This window comes from Pyxicephalus adspersus, chromosome 4 (genome assembly GCF_032062135.1).
Source record: "Pyxicephalus adspersus chromosome 4, UCB_Pads_2.0, whole genome shotgun sequence".
Classification (NCBI taxonomy): Eukaryota; Metazoa; Chordata; class Amphibia; order Anura; family Pyxicephalidae; genus Pyxicephalus; species Pyxicephalus adspersus.
Window position 1 is genome coordinate 128121537 of NC_092861.1, and position 17230 is coordinate 128138766.

Sequence of the window (17230 nt, forward strand, 5' to 3'; positions counted from 1 at the left end):
AGCATACCTATTTTAGTGTGAATAAGCTTAAAAATTGAAGTCATCAAAAAATTTGTTCAAAATTGTTACCCAGTGTTATCCAAAGCCAGTGGAGGACATAGCTAATAGTGGGTATTGTGCAAAACTGACACCACGCTATGTCCGCCTCTGCTACATTTTAAATATCATTTCCTAACTACATTACCATTTCTGCTGCCCCTTACCTTCGGCACTTTTGTAAAGTAGCACACATACTGACAAGCCAAGGGAATCCAGCTTTGTCTTCTCTATTCTGCTTTTTTGTATTTTGAATAATTGGTCCTTCTATCCTTGTATCATTTCCCCCAAAACAATATGCAGCAGCCACACAGACAGAAATATATATTTTAGCAGAATATAGCTACAGCCCCTATCAGCTTTTAATTGATTCCCATGTTCTTGTTTGAGAATTACCAGGCCCAAAAGTGAGAAAATATCTCTACTCTCTACTAATAATATATTAATCCTCTGCTGTTTAAAGGTTCTAACCTTCTCCCAATCTCTCCAAAACTAAAATAAAAAGTTTTGGCTGTAAATGAACTTTAACAACCAACTCCAGCCAAGGCTAATCAAAACCTGTGCTAATCCTAATAATGAATTAGAATAATGAAGTGTCAGGTTTATATGCCAAAAGCCCGCAAAACTATATCTTTCGTGCAAATTTTGTTGATGAGTACATGAAGTATAAAATGAGTATTAGAATTTAGCCTCCTTCAGTGGATGAACAGCAAGAGCTGACCTATTACAGAAAACTATTCTGAAATAAATAGATGTAATATGAACTCGCCTTGAGGTCAAGAGGAAGGATGAAGTGGACATTTTTGATAAATTACAGAGTACTTAAAGAGGTGGTTGTACTAAATTGCCAATTACAAGATGTATTTTCTATTAAGTTTTTGAACCTTTCTGAAATACAATATCACAGATTTAGAAGCTACATAGTAATGTTTGGATGTCCGAACATAATGTCTAAATATTAGGGATATTACATTGACATAACTGTTACTGTGCTACAATCTGCAAAATACAAGGATATTTACAAAAGTATGTTACTTGTGACATTTAATATAGTATCCCCAAAAAAGAGAAACAATGCATTTTTGTCTATCTACGCTTAAAGCAGCTTAAAAAAGACTCATATAACACACATGTCATATCTTACCTGTAAAAAATCATGAGCTTTTATCCTTTATTAGTTTTTATGGAATTGTGTGAACCACTATCTGTATTGCAATTTTTAATATTACAATGTTGTGTCAAAACACATATAATGCCAACTGAATGCTCACTCTTTTTAGAGTCCCTTTATGTTTGTAAAGTACTTTTTCCTTGGAAATATCTTTAAACAACCTTTTCTTTCAGTAAACATGCTGCTTCCTGTGCTCCTACAGTAAGTCCATGTCAAAGCATAGCTGAATAAAAGCTACATCCTTCAGCACAAAGGTCCTTACACAGACATGTATTACAAAAACATTCATTTTAACATCAATTCTTCTCCATACGTCAGATGACCATCTTGACCATCCAGCTACCTACCTGCTACTACTGGGGCGACAACACAGACTGCACAACCATTGAGTCTGAATTACTGAAGTTCCCCAAAACTATAAAAGATAGACCATTCATGGGTGAACTGAGGTGATCCAGCAAACTTGCAACTTTTTATCTACAGTGTGCATGAACCCACAATAAGAACCAAAATTTTGTTAAAAAGACCTTTTTAAAAAAAAATTGTTCCAGGTTTGCGGAATCACCAAGGTTCACCTATGGTGGTCAACCTTCTCCAGTCTTGAAGAACTTAAATCCATCCCATTATGTCCATCCATGTATAGGGCAGATAGCAGAAGGAAGGGAACAAAAAGAAAGTTCTGTTGCCTAGCTGCTTCTTGCCTCTTCAAGGCTGAGCCTACACGGAGATTTTCCCCAGTGTTTAACCTGAAAGCCCATGTTTGAAATTCCCATGCATTCCAATGGGCTAATCTACACCAGGATGTTTCCTTAGGGTACGTTTTTGAGCGTTATCTATAACGCTCTATGCAATGTTTAAAAAATGAAACACGAGGTTAGCGTGGGAAAACACCAAAAAATGCGGAAAGCGCAGGTAAAGGCGTCCATTCATTCAATGGAGGTGTTTTCCCACGTTTTTCTGCATTTATAAGTGCTTGAAACATAAACACGGTAGAAAGGCGGGAAAAGCAGTAAAAAGGTGGGAAATGTGGCATAGACATTTTCCAGAATTTTAAAGTCAAGCTTTAAAATGCTAATAAAGGTGCATAAAAAACACAGTAGGAAATTTTACGTGAATTTTTAAAACTGTCTGTGTGGACTCAAAAGTGGCAAAAAGGTTATTAAAAATAAGCAACACTTTTATAGGCTATGGCACTCACCACTTTTGAAACAAAAGTGTCATCCAAAAGGGGCAATCAGGTTTCATAAATGTGGAGATCATCATCTTTCAAAACATGATTCTAATGGAATGAAATCTTCAAGCTTTAATAAATTATATTTTTTATTTAAATGCTAATGTATGATACTTCCCTCTTTGTAAAAGAAAAAACAAACAGAACATCTAAGTGACAAGACAAAAGTTGTATATATGTATGATAAACTTTTTAAAGGTCACCAGTCTGTGTTTCTTAAAAAAAAGTATGTATTTTAACAATACAGAAGGTAAGGCAATTATAATTATGCAAAACAGAATCTAGAATATGTTAAGCAAAGAGGTGGTAACTAATTTATCTTTGGCTTTCTGTTTAGCCATGCAATCATTTATAACTAATATATTCCATTGGTTTCAGTAAAAGGTTTTTGGCTCACTATGCTGGCTGAAATAACTTAAATATATTTTCCTTAATGTCATGCAGAGCTGCTTGTGACAATAAAGTATGTTCAGATGATCAGGTATAACTTTGTACAAATCTGATATTACTTTATCATTTAAAATGTAAATTTATTGTAGTGATTAAACTCACATTTGTTTGTAGGTGGTTTTTATAGAATAAAACAAATATGCTCTTACTGTACAATTTAGAGTCCTCTTTGAACTTAATGTACCCTCACTACCAACTGTCAATGTGTGCTGGTTGGAGCAATCAGGAAAAATGTGCTACGAGTCACGTCATGTCATTTGTTACTGTATTACCTGCATGCAAACGACAGTGATAAGAATTGATTACTTTAATCTATAGTTGGTCTAACAAAAAGAAGGATGTGATGCATAAAAATATGAAATATTCAGGGGACTAGATTTACAGAACCTTTTACAGTTCACTTTCCAGTCCCGCTCCTACATATGATTGTCATAGAAGTATGGAAGATGTTTCTAAGTCAGGTACCCTTCTGATAAATTCTTTTAAATCAATCCTTGATTAGGTCATGCAAAGCACTGAACTTCCAGTATTGTCAACTGTCACTGCTATTGCCACTTTAGATTAAAATTGTATATGGCAGCTGGTTGATGGTCTGAAAATTAATTTTGGTATGAGCAGATACAGATTATTCTGTTCAAATCAATTAAAATAGTGTAGACGTGTGATGCAAAGAACAGTGTGTGTAAACCTAAACCTGTATATATTTTAAAGTAATATAAACAAGATTCATTTGGTATATTAAAGGGCTCTTAGAGGGCAATCCTCCAATACATTGACCATTTCTTGTGCTTTTGTGGGCTCCTCTTGCTGTATAGCTCCTAGGTTTTCCTTGTTCTTGCCTCATCTTCCAGGCACTGACCCCAGCTACAGGGTCTTTCGTCCAGATTGGTTCTTAAACCCAGTTTCTTGCCATACGTTTGCCTATTGCACATAATGGTAGCACCATACACTAAATCACTAATAATCTACAGTCTATGCATTTTATTTGTAATCCTATAATGGTTACCAAAATAAAAATAAATAATGCTAACACGGCACTACAACACACAGATGGGAACTATGAATCAGGTTTTGTTGGTTTAAAAAAGATGGGGCTTACTTTTTCCTTAACTGAGTTCCACTGCCAGCCCATTTTAATATGAATAAGCTGCCTTACTGATCAAAATCATGTTGTGTTACATGTGTTCAGGAACGCAATATATTATGTAAATCTGTCCCATTCTTTCTCCTCACAATAGATCAGAAGTATAGTGAAGTTAGAAGTGAGTGAATGGTGAAAGAAATTGATCACATATATTCCTAGACTTACAAAGTTGTGTTGAGACTACAAGAAAATGACTCTATGGAGGGATTCTCTTTTTGTTTATTACTTACTATTGGTAGACTCATCCGCTTTCTTGGCTTTACTTTTCTTAGAAGGAGGAGAATGTACATTTTTTTCTTCAACTTCTGCATAAACAAAAAGATTTAGTTTTACTCCTTTTCTAACTTATTTACAGTATATTGTCAGCACATTACAGAACATATGTCCTGGACTTCAGTAACCTCAAAAACCTATATTAGTAAAAATGTGGTATCCAATATTAGATAAATGTGTTAGATGAATTATTAACAATTTTGGTATAATATGTTATTAGTATAATACAATATATGTAACCAACTCAACCTATATATACTTCAAAAGTAGAATAAAATGATGGTAAAAATAAAGATATTGGCAAAAGGACTATTAAACTGTGAAGTGCAGTTATTCTGGCCGGGTTTACTATGGTGGAACACAGATGAAGTTAACCTACTTTGCTTTAACCATTTATTCATTTGAACAAGCTCTGCCCTTTCACCCCCTCCCCCCCCCCATATGATTGGGTATGAAGTGCACACAGGTACATGACCCTGGATGTTTCCCTGGGTTGGAATAAATCAGCCAGTAATGATTACATATTTTTCCATGATAATTCAAGACCAAGAAAATGGAGAGCTAGATTTGTTCATACTGGCCCTGACTTATTAAATCTCTCCAAGGCTGGAGAAGATACACTTTCATTAGTGAAGATGGGTGATCCAGCAAACCTGGAATGGATTTCTTAAAAGTAATTTGTTATTTGTTAGCAAATGTTTTAAATTGTGGATCACACAGCTTCACTGAGGAAAGTTTATCCTCTCCAGCCTTGTAGAGCTTTAATAAATCAGGCCTATTGTAAAGAATATGTTGCAGGGTATAGAGTGGTATAGAATATAGAGTTCTTCTAAGTGATGAGAACAACCACAGGGGTTAATCATTCTAGCCAACTTCAATTCAAGTATTGACAGATATCGTTATAATGAAAAAACAAATTTAATCACTGTATCCCTTGCTAACGTTCAGCTACATCATTGGTCCCCTGAAACAGTTTCTCCTTGCCTGTCGCAAGCACACTGATGTCATCATGTACAAGAAGACCTGCATTGTCCCTGAGGAAACCAAGGACCTGCTTTTGAATTTGGTTTCAAGCAACAAGGCTTGATCAAGTTTAGGGTTAAGGTTGGTGTTAGGTTAAGGTTTAGAAAAAGAAATAGGGTACCCAAATAAATAAAAAGGTACTGTACAGGAAACCAAAAGCAAACTTGGCAAGTTAGGCTACATTTACTACACCGTCATGTGGCGACCCATCAGTAACATGCTCACGACCCAGTTTGGTCCCAATCCTTAAACTAATGCTAACTAGTTTTGAACTTTAAAAATGTTGTACTGAGAACCTTAATGAGACGCACTAATCAGGTTTACCTTCAATCCCAAAGATCAGGATTTATGGAGCGAATATTATAACCTATCAATTTTTATTTCCTCATAAAGCATAAAAGTAATAAAAATTGACAATAAATAAAAAAAAAAGCAAATTTCACTAGAGGCCCTTACTGTGAAAACTACTTCAAAAATGTTAGAATTTATTATTTACAATGGCAAAGTTATTAAAAATTGGATTTCTCATTACTGATACCTTCCAGCTTTCTTACTCAACCACTACCACATATAGACAAAAGAAATCTGACATAATTATTTTGTGATTTCAGGTGAAACCTTCAATTGCAGTTAATGGAAATACTTACTGGAGCATATAGTATTCTGTATATATAATCAGAATAATATTGGTTTTGATACCTGATCCACTTTTGTATTGTGTAGCGGCAGATGAATAAATTAATGCAACGTTCATTTGTTATATAATGTGGCATAAGTGGTTATAAAAGACGCTTTACACATAAAAACACCTTGAATTAAATATCACACTCAAAGCAATGTCCTTGCATACAAATAAAGCAAAGGTAATTCAATAGTCTATTCAGTGTTCGGAGTACATTTAATAACTATCAGCTTCTGTGAACAAGAATTTCTTTAGGTGACAGAAGACAAATGTAACCTATTTACCCTGTGCCCTGAAGAGAGACGCCTTCACTTAAATCATATTCTTACATTTAACTATGCATTTTTAAATAAAGCATGGTTTAATTTACTGGAAAGTGGCTGGGTAAGAGAAATTAACTGGATTCTTTTCCATTTATGAAAACAGAAGCAGACATGCAAAAACACTGACACATACAGGAGAAAAAACTGGTGAAAAGATCCGATCCATTGGAAACATAGCTGTAAAAAGATAAGGCCAGTAACATAATGTAGTTTTTCAGCCTTGCACACCCCAACTCACATACTTAGATCTGCACAGCATTAGACAGAACTATAGGAGTTGCTGTGTTCCAGTTCAACAATCCACCTGATAGAAGACATGAGAAGAGGCGAACAATGAAAAGAGAAAAAATGGCCAAAATCTTCCAATTTTATTCCAGTTTTTCTCAATTTTGTTGTGCTCCTAAAACCTTTACATAAATATCTGTAAATATGTATTGTTGTGTTATATAAAATGTATATAAAGCTTAGACTGGCTTTTCAATTACTGAAGTGAACTCTCTTAGATTGTAAGCTAAACAAATAGCAAATGATTGTTATGAAATCCCTTCCAGGCTTGTTGGATCACCCAGGTTCAATGATGAAAGTGTATCTTCTCCAGCCTTGGGAAGCTTTATTAAAGCAGGGCCAATCAGTCATAGGATTGTAAAATGATGGTGGCATTTGTCTATTTGACTTATTTCACCACCGTTTCCTATATTTGACTGGTTGATATCCCCTGGCAAAGGAATTTCCACACTTACTGAACTATAGTTTTTCTGTGTGTTTTTGCAATCCTCCAGTGGCTGGAAGCTTTCATTATAAGACTTATATTCTCTGTGGGTGATAAAAATCAGGCACTGGAAGAAGTAAAGTGATTTAATCAACAGACCATGAGTATCCACTTTTATGAGACCTCTTGAACAAATAAAACAATCACTTGGTGCCCATTATCATTAGATCACTTTTACTATCAATGGGTTATAGGAAAAAGTAAACAAAAAAGTGATCATTTCGCAATGATTGAATACTCTACAGAGAACTGGATTAGAAACTCTTAAAACATACAAAACAGGACAGAAACAATCAAAACAGCAAAAAGAAAAAAAAGACAAAAACAACTAGTAGATTAAATAACTGATACACATATAGCCATCATCAGCTTAGCAAAACTAATAATCACAGAAAACAATTGCTGTACTACTACTGATGTTTTCTGTATTAGCACCATGAGTAGTACATTAATGTCACTGTATCTGGATACAATAAAGAACTCTTTAAGGCAAACAAACATTGCAGGCATCTGGAAATATTTTTTTATTAAGCAGAGGGTATTTGACTGTTATACAAATCCTGCTGCAATCAGTAGCTACAGAAAAATTTTGAACATATGCGTAATCATAATCAGAAATAAATAACACCTGATCATATTCATACCATACTCTCAGGTGGCATCATCATATGTGCTCACAATTACCACTATGTACAGACAGATGAAGGGGAAAATGGCCTGTGAACACTATGGCTTTGTTGTGCTGAATGACATCAAATAGCCTTTGAAGAATTATAGTTTTAAAACTCATTCATTCTGTATGTCTCTGTCCACTAAATTGAGGAAAAAACTCCTATTTTTCGGATTTTGATGGAACTGAGACATACGGAGACCTTTTAGGTTGAACTCCAGTCCTTAGCTGTACCTGCTGAAATTGCTTATTCTGGGTTTACAGCACACCAAACGGTTTTCACAATTTGCATTAGAAGTTGCAGAAAATCAGATAGAGCATGTATTATTTGCTGACTAGAGGATATTCAGCATCATCTGTTCTCTTCACAGCTGTGATGTCTCTGGCCAAACTCTGTAATCCAGCAGTCACCAACCGCGGGTCCGGTCCGCAAGAAAATTTTGATGGTCCGTGGCTCTGGCCGGTGCGCCCCCCAGCAGGGTCAGGAGAAAGATCCCACTGAGGGCCAGACCGGCCAGAGGCGTGAACCAGGTCTCCAATAAGGATCCCAGGCTCAGGGTGGTGGGCGGGCTTCCATAGCAGGGTCAGACCTGGCATCTTGACGTCACTCTGGGGTAAATTTCTTCCCTTAAATGTGACTACGGCTCCCCACGCATGCACAGTCTGGGATCCATGCATTTAGTGATCTTGGCTTTCTTGATCTTGGTGATTTTGGTTCCAATCATAATAGCTTAGCATCTCATGCAATCATTACCATGACTTCCTGTTTTCAGAAAGGTATAGGCAACACCTTTTTAGCTCCTCCCACTAACTATGACCTTCCTGCACTGCAATTTTTAACTAGAATGATGACAGGGAGAAAGGAGGAACTAAGAAAGGCAAAATATAGGCAGATTCAACTTCAGCTTTAAGCCCAATATGCCAACTGACTGTACTATGTCTAAATATAAATTTAAATTAAGTGAAACACACTTCCTTTATTTACCTGAAATAAACAGTCCTGACATTGGGCCAGATTTTCTAAAGCTCTCCAAGACTGGAGAGGATAGACTATCATGGGAGAACCTGAGTAATCCAGCAAACCTGGAATGGATTTTTAATAATCCTTTGGCAGATATATTAAATCCTGGGCCAGATCCATTCCAAGTTTGCTGCATTTTTAGAAAAGAAAAACATTAAAAAGGATGTTAAAAATGAAGAAATTTCCCATGAAATAGTATCACATGAACTATCCATGTCACCCGAAAGATCAGTCAATATATGATGGACAGTAGCTATATAAATAACTTAGGAAACACTATTAGTAAGCCAGGATATTGAAGACAGCAGCAAATCAGAGTTAGGAAAGATATAAATATAAAGTGACAAGCAGATAGAAATGCCTTAATTGAAAAACAATGAACCAAGCCAAAACTGAAGGAAGTTTGGGATGACCCTTGGATGAGTCTGGAGCTGTCAGAACACAACAGCTTCCAGGACAGCTTGAAATGAGATGTCCTTGGTGCTGAAACTTGTTATAGCTACAGTGTAATATAGCAGTTCTTGAAATTTCTGCAAGAAACACGACTTGTATTATCTAGAAACTATCCAATCACATTTTCAATATCACTGAAATTTGGTCTTCTTTGTCTTATTTTATTTTAAATAGTAAGTAAATATACGATTTTCAGTCTGCAAGTCTTTATTAATATTATTATTAATATAGGATTTATATAGCGCCAACATATTACGCAGCACTGTACATTAAGTAGGGGTTCCAAATGACAGACTAATACAGACAGTGATACAGGAGGAGAGGACCCTGCCCCAAAGAGCTTACAATCTAGTAGGTGGGGGAATTTACACACAATAGAACATTTGCAACAGTCTGCAAATGTATAAAGAAGAACATGATGCTTTATTTCTATTAGCACCCAGGTTATATAAAAATAAATAATTAATATAAATATATATTATATAAATATAATATAATATATAATTCTTAGAATGTGTTGAAGAAGATTTACATAGCGGTATGACTTTCCCATAATCAGTACAAGTTCTTGGCAAAAAATAAATGCAACTCTGGATGGAGATATATTTTGTGACATTGCATAAACCTATTGAAACAATACCAAGGTGATGCACGCCGTAATTAAACAATGAATATTACCGTGTGTCTTTTTTTGTCCAGGCAGTATATATGTCCCTAAACATTTCTACCTCTTTGTAAATGTATGACTGCTTTCTGATCCTTAGTGTGATGCATAGTTAAGGCACCTCTTTGGCATGAAAACATCATTGCTACGCAATGACTACTAGCATGCTGTGTGTTGGCACAAATGGCTGTAGTCTTAATTTAAAACAATGTGTAATGGTGACATGCCAATAAATCAATGCAAGGCATTAATAGAAAACACCATGACTGGTAGGATCTCCAGAAACTAAAAAGGCTGGGTACAATTTTTGACTTTTTAACATGAACTGACATATCAAGAAAATAACAGGGCACGATTATTATTTTTTTTTGCATTTGTGTAAGGTCCCCAAGGATTTGCACACACACCGAAATGAATGCAAAAACATGCACATGTGAGAAAATGCCTGGTGTGAACTAGCACATTACCTGGCACAAAAGCATGTTAGGTGTGATTTTGTTAATTAATTATGGTAAATCATAGCAATGATTGCTAATTGTATAAATTGCAAATAATGAGAAAATCTCTAGTGTTGAGTGTCACAAAACAGATGTTTAAGACTGTTTTAACAACCTGAGAAGCTTTGTATCAGAAATAATGATCATTGATCACCATCTCAAGGGTAAATTGAGAAGGTCCTAAAAGATACAAAATACAATCCAGCTGCCAGTGACTCCAAACAAGGTAATTTTATAATCAAAGAAGCGTGTCTTAATACAAGTATGAATGTTCAAGACATTGTTTGGTGAAAGAGTAACATAAGGATCTAGTTTGGAACCCCTCACATACATTGAAATTTTATCCTGTGAATACTGTATGCTTATAATGTAGGCTAAGTTCTTATTCTGCTTTATCACCGGTCCTGATTGGCTTCTAAATGGAACCTGGTAAAGAATCTTCTAGGTTTATGTGTTTAAATAGCAGTAAATGATTCTCCACCACTGCTTTATAAATAGACCCAAAAGACAAGTAGGAATAAACATTTCCTAATATTTTTTTCCAGGACAAAAACCCAGACATGGGTATTAATCTAAGATCAAGTTGGCTAACCAGTAATAACTTGTTACAATAGGCTTGATTTATTAACCTCCCAGCGGTAATCCCTAGTGGCTTGGGGTTAATTTTCATTATAAAAGTAGTAGCCCCAAGCCACTAGCGGGGTGGAATTGAGGGCTTACCTGGTCCCCACGAGCCTGCAGCGTCTGCGTCCCCTTGGCCATGCCCAACATCTGTGTCCTCTGGCCTCACATCTCTGTTGTGTGAAGGATGCTCGGGGATGCAGACATGAGGCTCGGGGATGCAGATGCTGGGTGGGCATGAGACATGTGTGCATGCAGTGCGGCTTGTGCGATGTGGTGCGGGACCAAAGGGAAACTTAAAATAGGAAGTATTTTTAAATGTCAAAACGGTACATTTGACATTTAAAAAAATACTTCTTATTTTATTCATAAGTAAAATAATCATACCGCCAGGGGGGTTAAAGCTCTACAAGGCAGGGGAGGATACACTTTCATCAGTGAAGCTGGGTGATCCAGCAAACCTGGAATGGATCTGGTCCAGGATTCAAAACATTTACTAGCAAATAACAAACAAACGATATCAATTCCAGGTTTGTTGGATCGCCCAGCTTCACCGATGAAAGCCCTGGAGTGCTTTAATAAATCAGGCCCAATGACTGACTGGAGTCTTAGGTAACATTTTTTATTTTGTGGATAAAACAACATATATCTGCAAATAAAAAGAAAGTAATGGACAAAAGCTATAGACTAAGGATGTTACTGTTTGTTAAAACTTCTGCACTAGGAACTTTAAATATATTAATGTCAGCAGAGTAGAAATAAGGGATATAATAGGAAAATAGGCAATGGTACAAACATAAAGAGACAAGACAACTGCAAAGAAAATACGAAAAAATGTCACTGGTTTACATTTGTCGATGTTTGCACCAGTTAAATAGGATTTCTGTAGCTTTTTGTTGTTCATTTACATTTTGGTAATGTCGTTGCCAGTGACTGAGCAATAAATTGAAGGCTGTAAATGGACATTTTGGTCAATTGTATCCTTTTTCCAGGAGACTTGAGCTAAATAAAATAGATATTCCAGCATGATAGTGTCCCAAACATTGATAGGAGTCTACAAAGAATTGCTTAATTAAGCAGAAAATCAATGTTCCTGTCTGGCTTCGAGGTCTACACAAGACATGTCAAGCTGAAAAGAAAGCAATGGCTCTGGTATGCAGGAGGTAGTGAGACCTTTATATACCAGGAAATAGATTTTACGTTGTGTTGAATGTATGCAATCCTATCCACACTTTTATTACCTTATATGAGCTATACTTGTGTTATTGATTAATCTGTTTTTATTGAAAATACACATAACACATAAAACAAGGTCTGAAAGTACAAAGCATTGGCATGTGCATAAGGCAGAGGGCAAAATTGGACTATCAAGACACTTATATGGGAATGCTTATACTCAGGGTTGTAGTGGAGTGGACATAGGTGGGAATGCCGTGCCCTCACTTTTTTCGGGAATGGGCATGCGTGCCCACCCTTATTTTGCAAAGAAATATTTGGTAGTCCACGGCTCTGGCTGGTCCACCCCCCGTCCCCCTGAGGTCAGGAGAAGGACCCCGCTGGGGGGGTGCATCGGCCTAAACCATGGACCATGTCTCCTGTATGGAATTGCAGGATCAGGGCGGTGGGCAGGTTGTCTTTCTGAACACAAGCTGCCTACTCTTCCATGGGTGGGTTCTGGTACGTGATAAGTACAGCACGGTGACCGTGGGAACTGGACTCAGATGAACTCTCAATAGAGAAAATCCATTTAGAGTTCATCTGGAGTTCACCTTTTTTTTAAAACATATTTTTAAACACATTCATTCAATCGCAAAGTCGAATTCCGTGTTTTTCGGGTCGGGTCTGCCTGAATTCGAACCACCATTTTTGGGTCGTGTATACTGACAACCCAAATTCGAACATCAACACTAGTGGTGATTTACAGGGATGGTTAGACAGTTAACATTGTTACAGGTTTGTTGTATTTGTTTCTGGTGCATTTGTATGTATGACTTGTATGTACTCAGTTGTTCCCAATTTTTTATATCTGTTGTTTTATATTCTGAATTTTGTTTTAAGGGAATATCTTTTTTTTTTGGTTATGTGCAAAGTTACTTCCTTAAATTCTTATGTCAATTTTCTGAGGCCCTGATTCAGTAAACTTTTTTAGTTTTATCCCATGAATAATTATTACAATATTACATTTAAAAAAATACTCAGAAGTTGTCCCAAGTTAATGAAAGCTTTTTATTACTCTTAACCTACTTTTTAGTACTTTTTCACTTGCTAAATGCTGAAAAGGTAATTCATAACTAAGATGAGAAAATGTCCCCTAAGAAAAAACTGGGGAGATAACTTTATTAAATAAAGGTCCATATATTTAAAAATAATAATCTTCCACTAAGCACTGATCTGGCAATTAGTGTAAATGAAGTTTGCAGGGTTTCTCCTCCACTGCCATCACACTGTTTCTTTTTACTATTACCTTTTTGAAAAAAGAATAGTTTCAGTAAAAGCCCAAAGAGCTTTCCTAAAGCTATATACACACGCTGGATAATAGAAAATGAATGATTGTGATCATCTCATCTAGCATTTCTAAAGCAATCCCCCTAACATCGGTTAGCAATCCAAAGATGAGATGATCTCTAAATGATTTCTAGATGAGATGGATCACTAAATGACCAACCAGGGACACCTACTATCATTTCCTATGGCGGAGAGGAGAGTGGGGTCCCTCCTCTTTCCATAGTACTGAACAGCAATGTTTGTACAGTGCTCCTATGTTCTACTGTCACTGGAAACCATCACAAAAAAATAATTTCCCGCATTAGAAATCTACCCCATTGGGCCTGATTTATTAAAGCTCTCCAAGACTGGAAATTTATACTATCATAGGAGACCCTGGGTGAAACAGCAAACTTAGAACAGATATATTAAAAATTATTTGCTATTAGTTGGAATTTTTTTTTAATCTGATGTTGGATCATCCAGCTTCTCCCTTGATAGTCTATTTTCTCCAGTCTAGGAGAGCTTTATTAAATCAGGCTCATTGACTCAAGTACTTTTTTTCGCCTTATTTTGTTTAGTATAGTTTTTGTGAAAATTCAGATGAAGCCAAATTTGGCAATTTCACTTTGGCATTAGTTCCCAGATCCATTTCCAGTGGGCTGGAAGTTATGAGAAAATGTTAAATATTGTGCTGCCATTAACCAGAAATTAATGACAACTGTCTGAGAAGCGACTTTGCTTTTCTTTTTAAAAGGTTTCCTCCTATTTTCTATTATGTCTATGGAACAGAAAGTGAAGGTTATTTTGTAAGATGATATACCCATGTCAATATTAAAATCATAGGGATTATTGACCACCCCAAAATTGATTATGCTGCAAATTTACAGATTCTTGTAAAATGGACATTCTAGAATGTACTTGTTTTATGAAATATAGCTTTTCACAATTTTTTTTTATAAAAAAAATGATGGAGTTGGGCCCTAACATTTTTTTAAAATGCACCACCCCATTCATTATACAACAGAACTTAAATCTATTTTAGACCATCTTATACCCTGAAGCAGGTAATTCACAGTCCTGTCCATGGAAGAATGGTGGTAGAGCTTGGGTTTAGAGTTCATAGGAATTCTTGAGATGTATAAGAAGCCAATGGTTGGGCATTAAAGTGTTTGCCTTTTGTATTATGAATGCGTGAGTTTTCCTTTTAGTTGTGTGAAGAAATACAATCTGTGTTTATTTTAAGTACTCACAAGATTGTTTTTAGGATGCAAGTTTATTTTTTAATATTTTAGAGTTTATTTTACAGTTTATAGCCTCTCTAATTTTTGTTTTGTATTCCTACAGTAATTGTTTATGTTAATGGGATTTTTACTAGCCCTGTGCTGCAGAAAGTGTCTTGGCAGACAATTACCTATGGCAGCAAATACACTTTGAAGAAAAGCACTTTCAAACAGTAAAGACAGAATTTACTAATGTGATACCATCGAATAAAAGATGAATAGTATGTGTGAACACTTATGCAGTTTTAAAAATGTACCGTGCATTATACAGAGAAATATTCTTTGAAAGGACTTATTGTAAAGAATGAATGCAATCGAGGCCAGTGCCGTGAAATATTAAGATAAAATCTTTTTATTTTGACAGTCCATTAAAATCAACAGAAGATGACAAGTAGCTTACGCATTTTGGAAAAGCTGAGTTAGCTATGACCCAGGGCACTTAGCATACAAACGAGTAAGCTAAACGTGTCAGCTCCTTCAGCTTCTAACTCCTAGTCAATTGAAAAAAAGGGTTTTCCTATAGTAGGAAAAAATGACCTTTTATCTTATATGTGACCCAAAAACTGGCAGCTATATTTGTGTCTAATGGACAGTATGGGGGAGTTATTATCCAGAGAAAGTTATTTGGAAGAATTGCAAAACTGTACTTTTGCATATAAGCTATACCTGTAGCATGATATACTGTAACATTTTTAATAAACACACTTTAATAATAATGATTTTATTATTATTTATAATTTATATATCCAAGGAGGGATATCAGTTTAATGGTCGGCAGTGGTACTGTCATAAATATACACAGATATTGGGCCTGATTTATTAAAACTCTCCAAGACCGGAGAAGAATTTTGTGAACATGGATGATCCAGAAAATCTGGAATAGATTTCCTAAAAGTTATTTGGTATTTGTTGGCAAATGTTTTCAATTCTGGACCAGATCTGTTCCAGGCTTGCTGGATCACGGAGGTTCACCCATGAAAGTCTCTTGGAGCTCTTGGGGAGCTTTCATACTCTAGACCTTTTGGTGTTGATTTAATAAAGCTCTACAAGGCTAGAGGATACACTTTCATCAGTGAAGCTGGGTGATCCAGCAAACCTGGAATGGATTTCTTAAAAGTAACTTGCTATTTGTTATCCAATGTATTGAATCCTGGATCACCCAGGTTCACTGATAAAAGTGTATCCTCTCCAGCCTTGGAGAGTTTTAATCAATCAGGTCCATGGAGACAATCAGGAGTTTAGAAATACAGTTTTGTTTTCAGAAAAGTTGATTCATGATATATATTAAAAAGTTGAACTGTAAACACTAAAGGGCAAATGGCTGCAATGTCAGCTTTCTATAAGAAAAATACATGCCCCATGCTTTCATACATTGTGTATCATGGATGTGGATGTTTAGAGCAGTGTGGCTATAAATGATTACATTCTGAAAGGATCATGAATTGTAGCCACAGGCATTAGGGATACAGTATGTACTTCTCTGCAAATCATATAAGGTGTTTATTAAGGTATCCATATTTAAAAAGCCAGAGGAATATATGGAGAATGAATATGAATTTATTTGTCTTTAACTACTGTTGGGTTGTCTTCTGAGGTTGGGTATCAGGGTCTATGTCTTTATAACCTGCAGTGAATTAAGTATAATTCCTAATGCCCTGGAATAATAAAGAGACAGCTTTTAGCAAAATGAATGCAAGAAAACAACAGAATGTATTGAAGTCAGAGGATTAGCATGACAGGCAACTCAGAAAGAGGACAGCATTGGCAACCTTTCCTTTTTTTCTCATTACAGGATTGATTTTTTTCCCCCAAGGTGTACGTATCCTTTAAAAATATGGAACATAACCACAAATAACTCTCTCTGGGAAATATACAAACTTTTTTTTTTTCATGTTTAGTTAATTTGGATCTGTCTCTTTATCTTCCCAATTTAGTATGTGTTTTCTAGTGAGATAAATCAGCTTTCATGAACAAATTACATGCCAAATTCAATTATAGTGAAGTGTGCACGACACATTAACAAACTGCATGTTGATCATAGTGTTCATTTAATGCTAAATGGGTTGCTATAAAAATGCTTAAATCAAATGTTTCATAATTTATCTTCTGTGGCCTTTTTTAAAGATTCATGTGCATATTCATGGTTTAAATGGCATAGGAAATCTGAATCAGGTATTAAAAGTACACATTTGACAAAATTAAAGATGTGACTACTAAACCAAAGCAATCAATCAGATTTTGGCTTTTATTGATCTGGATTTATTTAACAGAAATCAGATTTGTTGCAATGGCTAACTGCACTTTGTACATCATCACTGTTGCTTTGCAGATTTCTGCCTTGCCCCATAAATAAATAGGTTCTAAAATGGCTTATAGCTACCCTCGACTAGACATCTGTCCTGGTGAAACCATAAGATTATTGGAGATTGCAGGAT

The 17230-nt window shown here is 35.7% G+C and overlaps 1 protein-coding gene across 5 annotated transcripts in view; it reads right to left on the reverse strand.

Moving 5' to 3' along the window:
• MACROD2 (mono-ADP ribosylhydrolase 2) overlaps positions 1 to 17230 on the reverse strand; it is a 1216811-nt gene that overhangs the window by 79564 nt on the left and 1120017 nt on the right. For all 5 annotated transcript variants that reach the window (XM_072409610.1, XM_072409609.1, XM_072409608.1 and 2 more), the window contains one exon: positions 4263 to 4337. In XM_072409610.1, coding sequence (XP_072265711.1) covers positions 4263 to 4337 — 75 coding nt within the window. The remainder of the gene's footprint in view (positions 1 to 4262; positions 4338 to 17230) is intronic.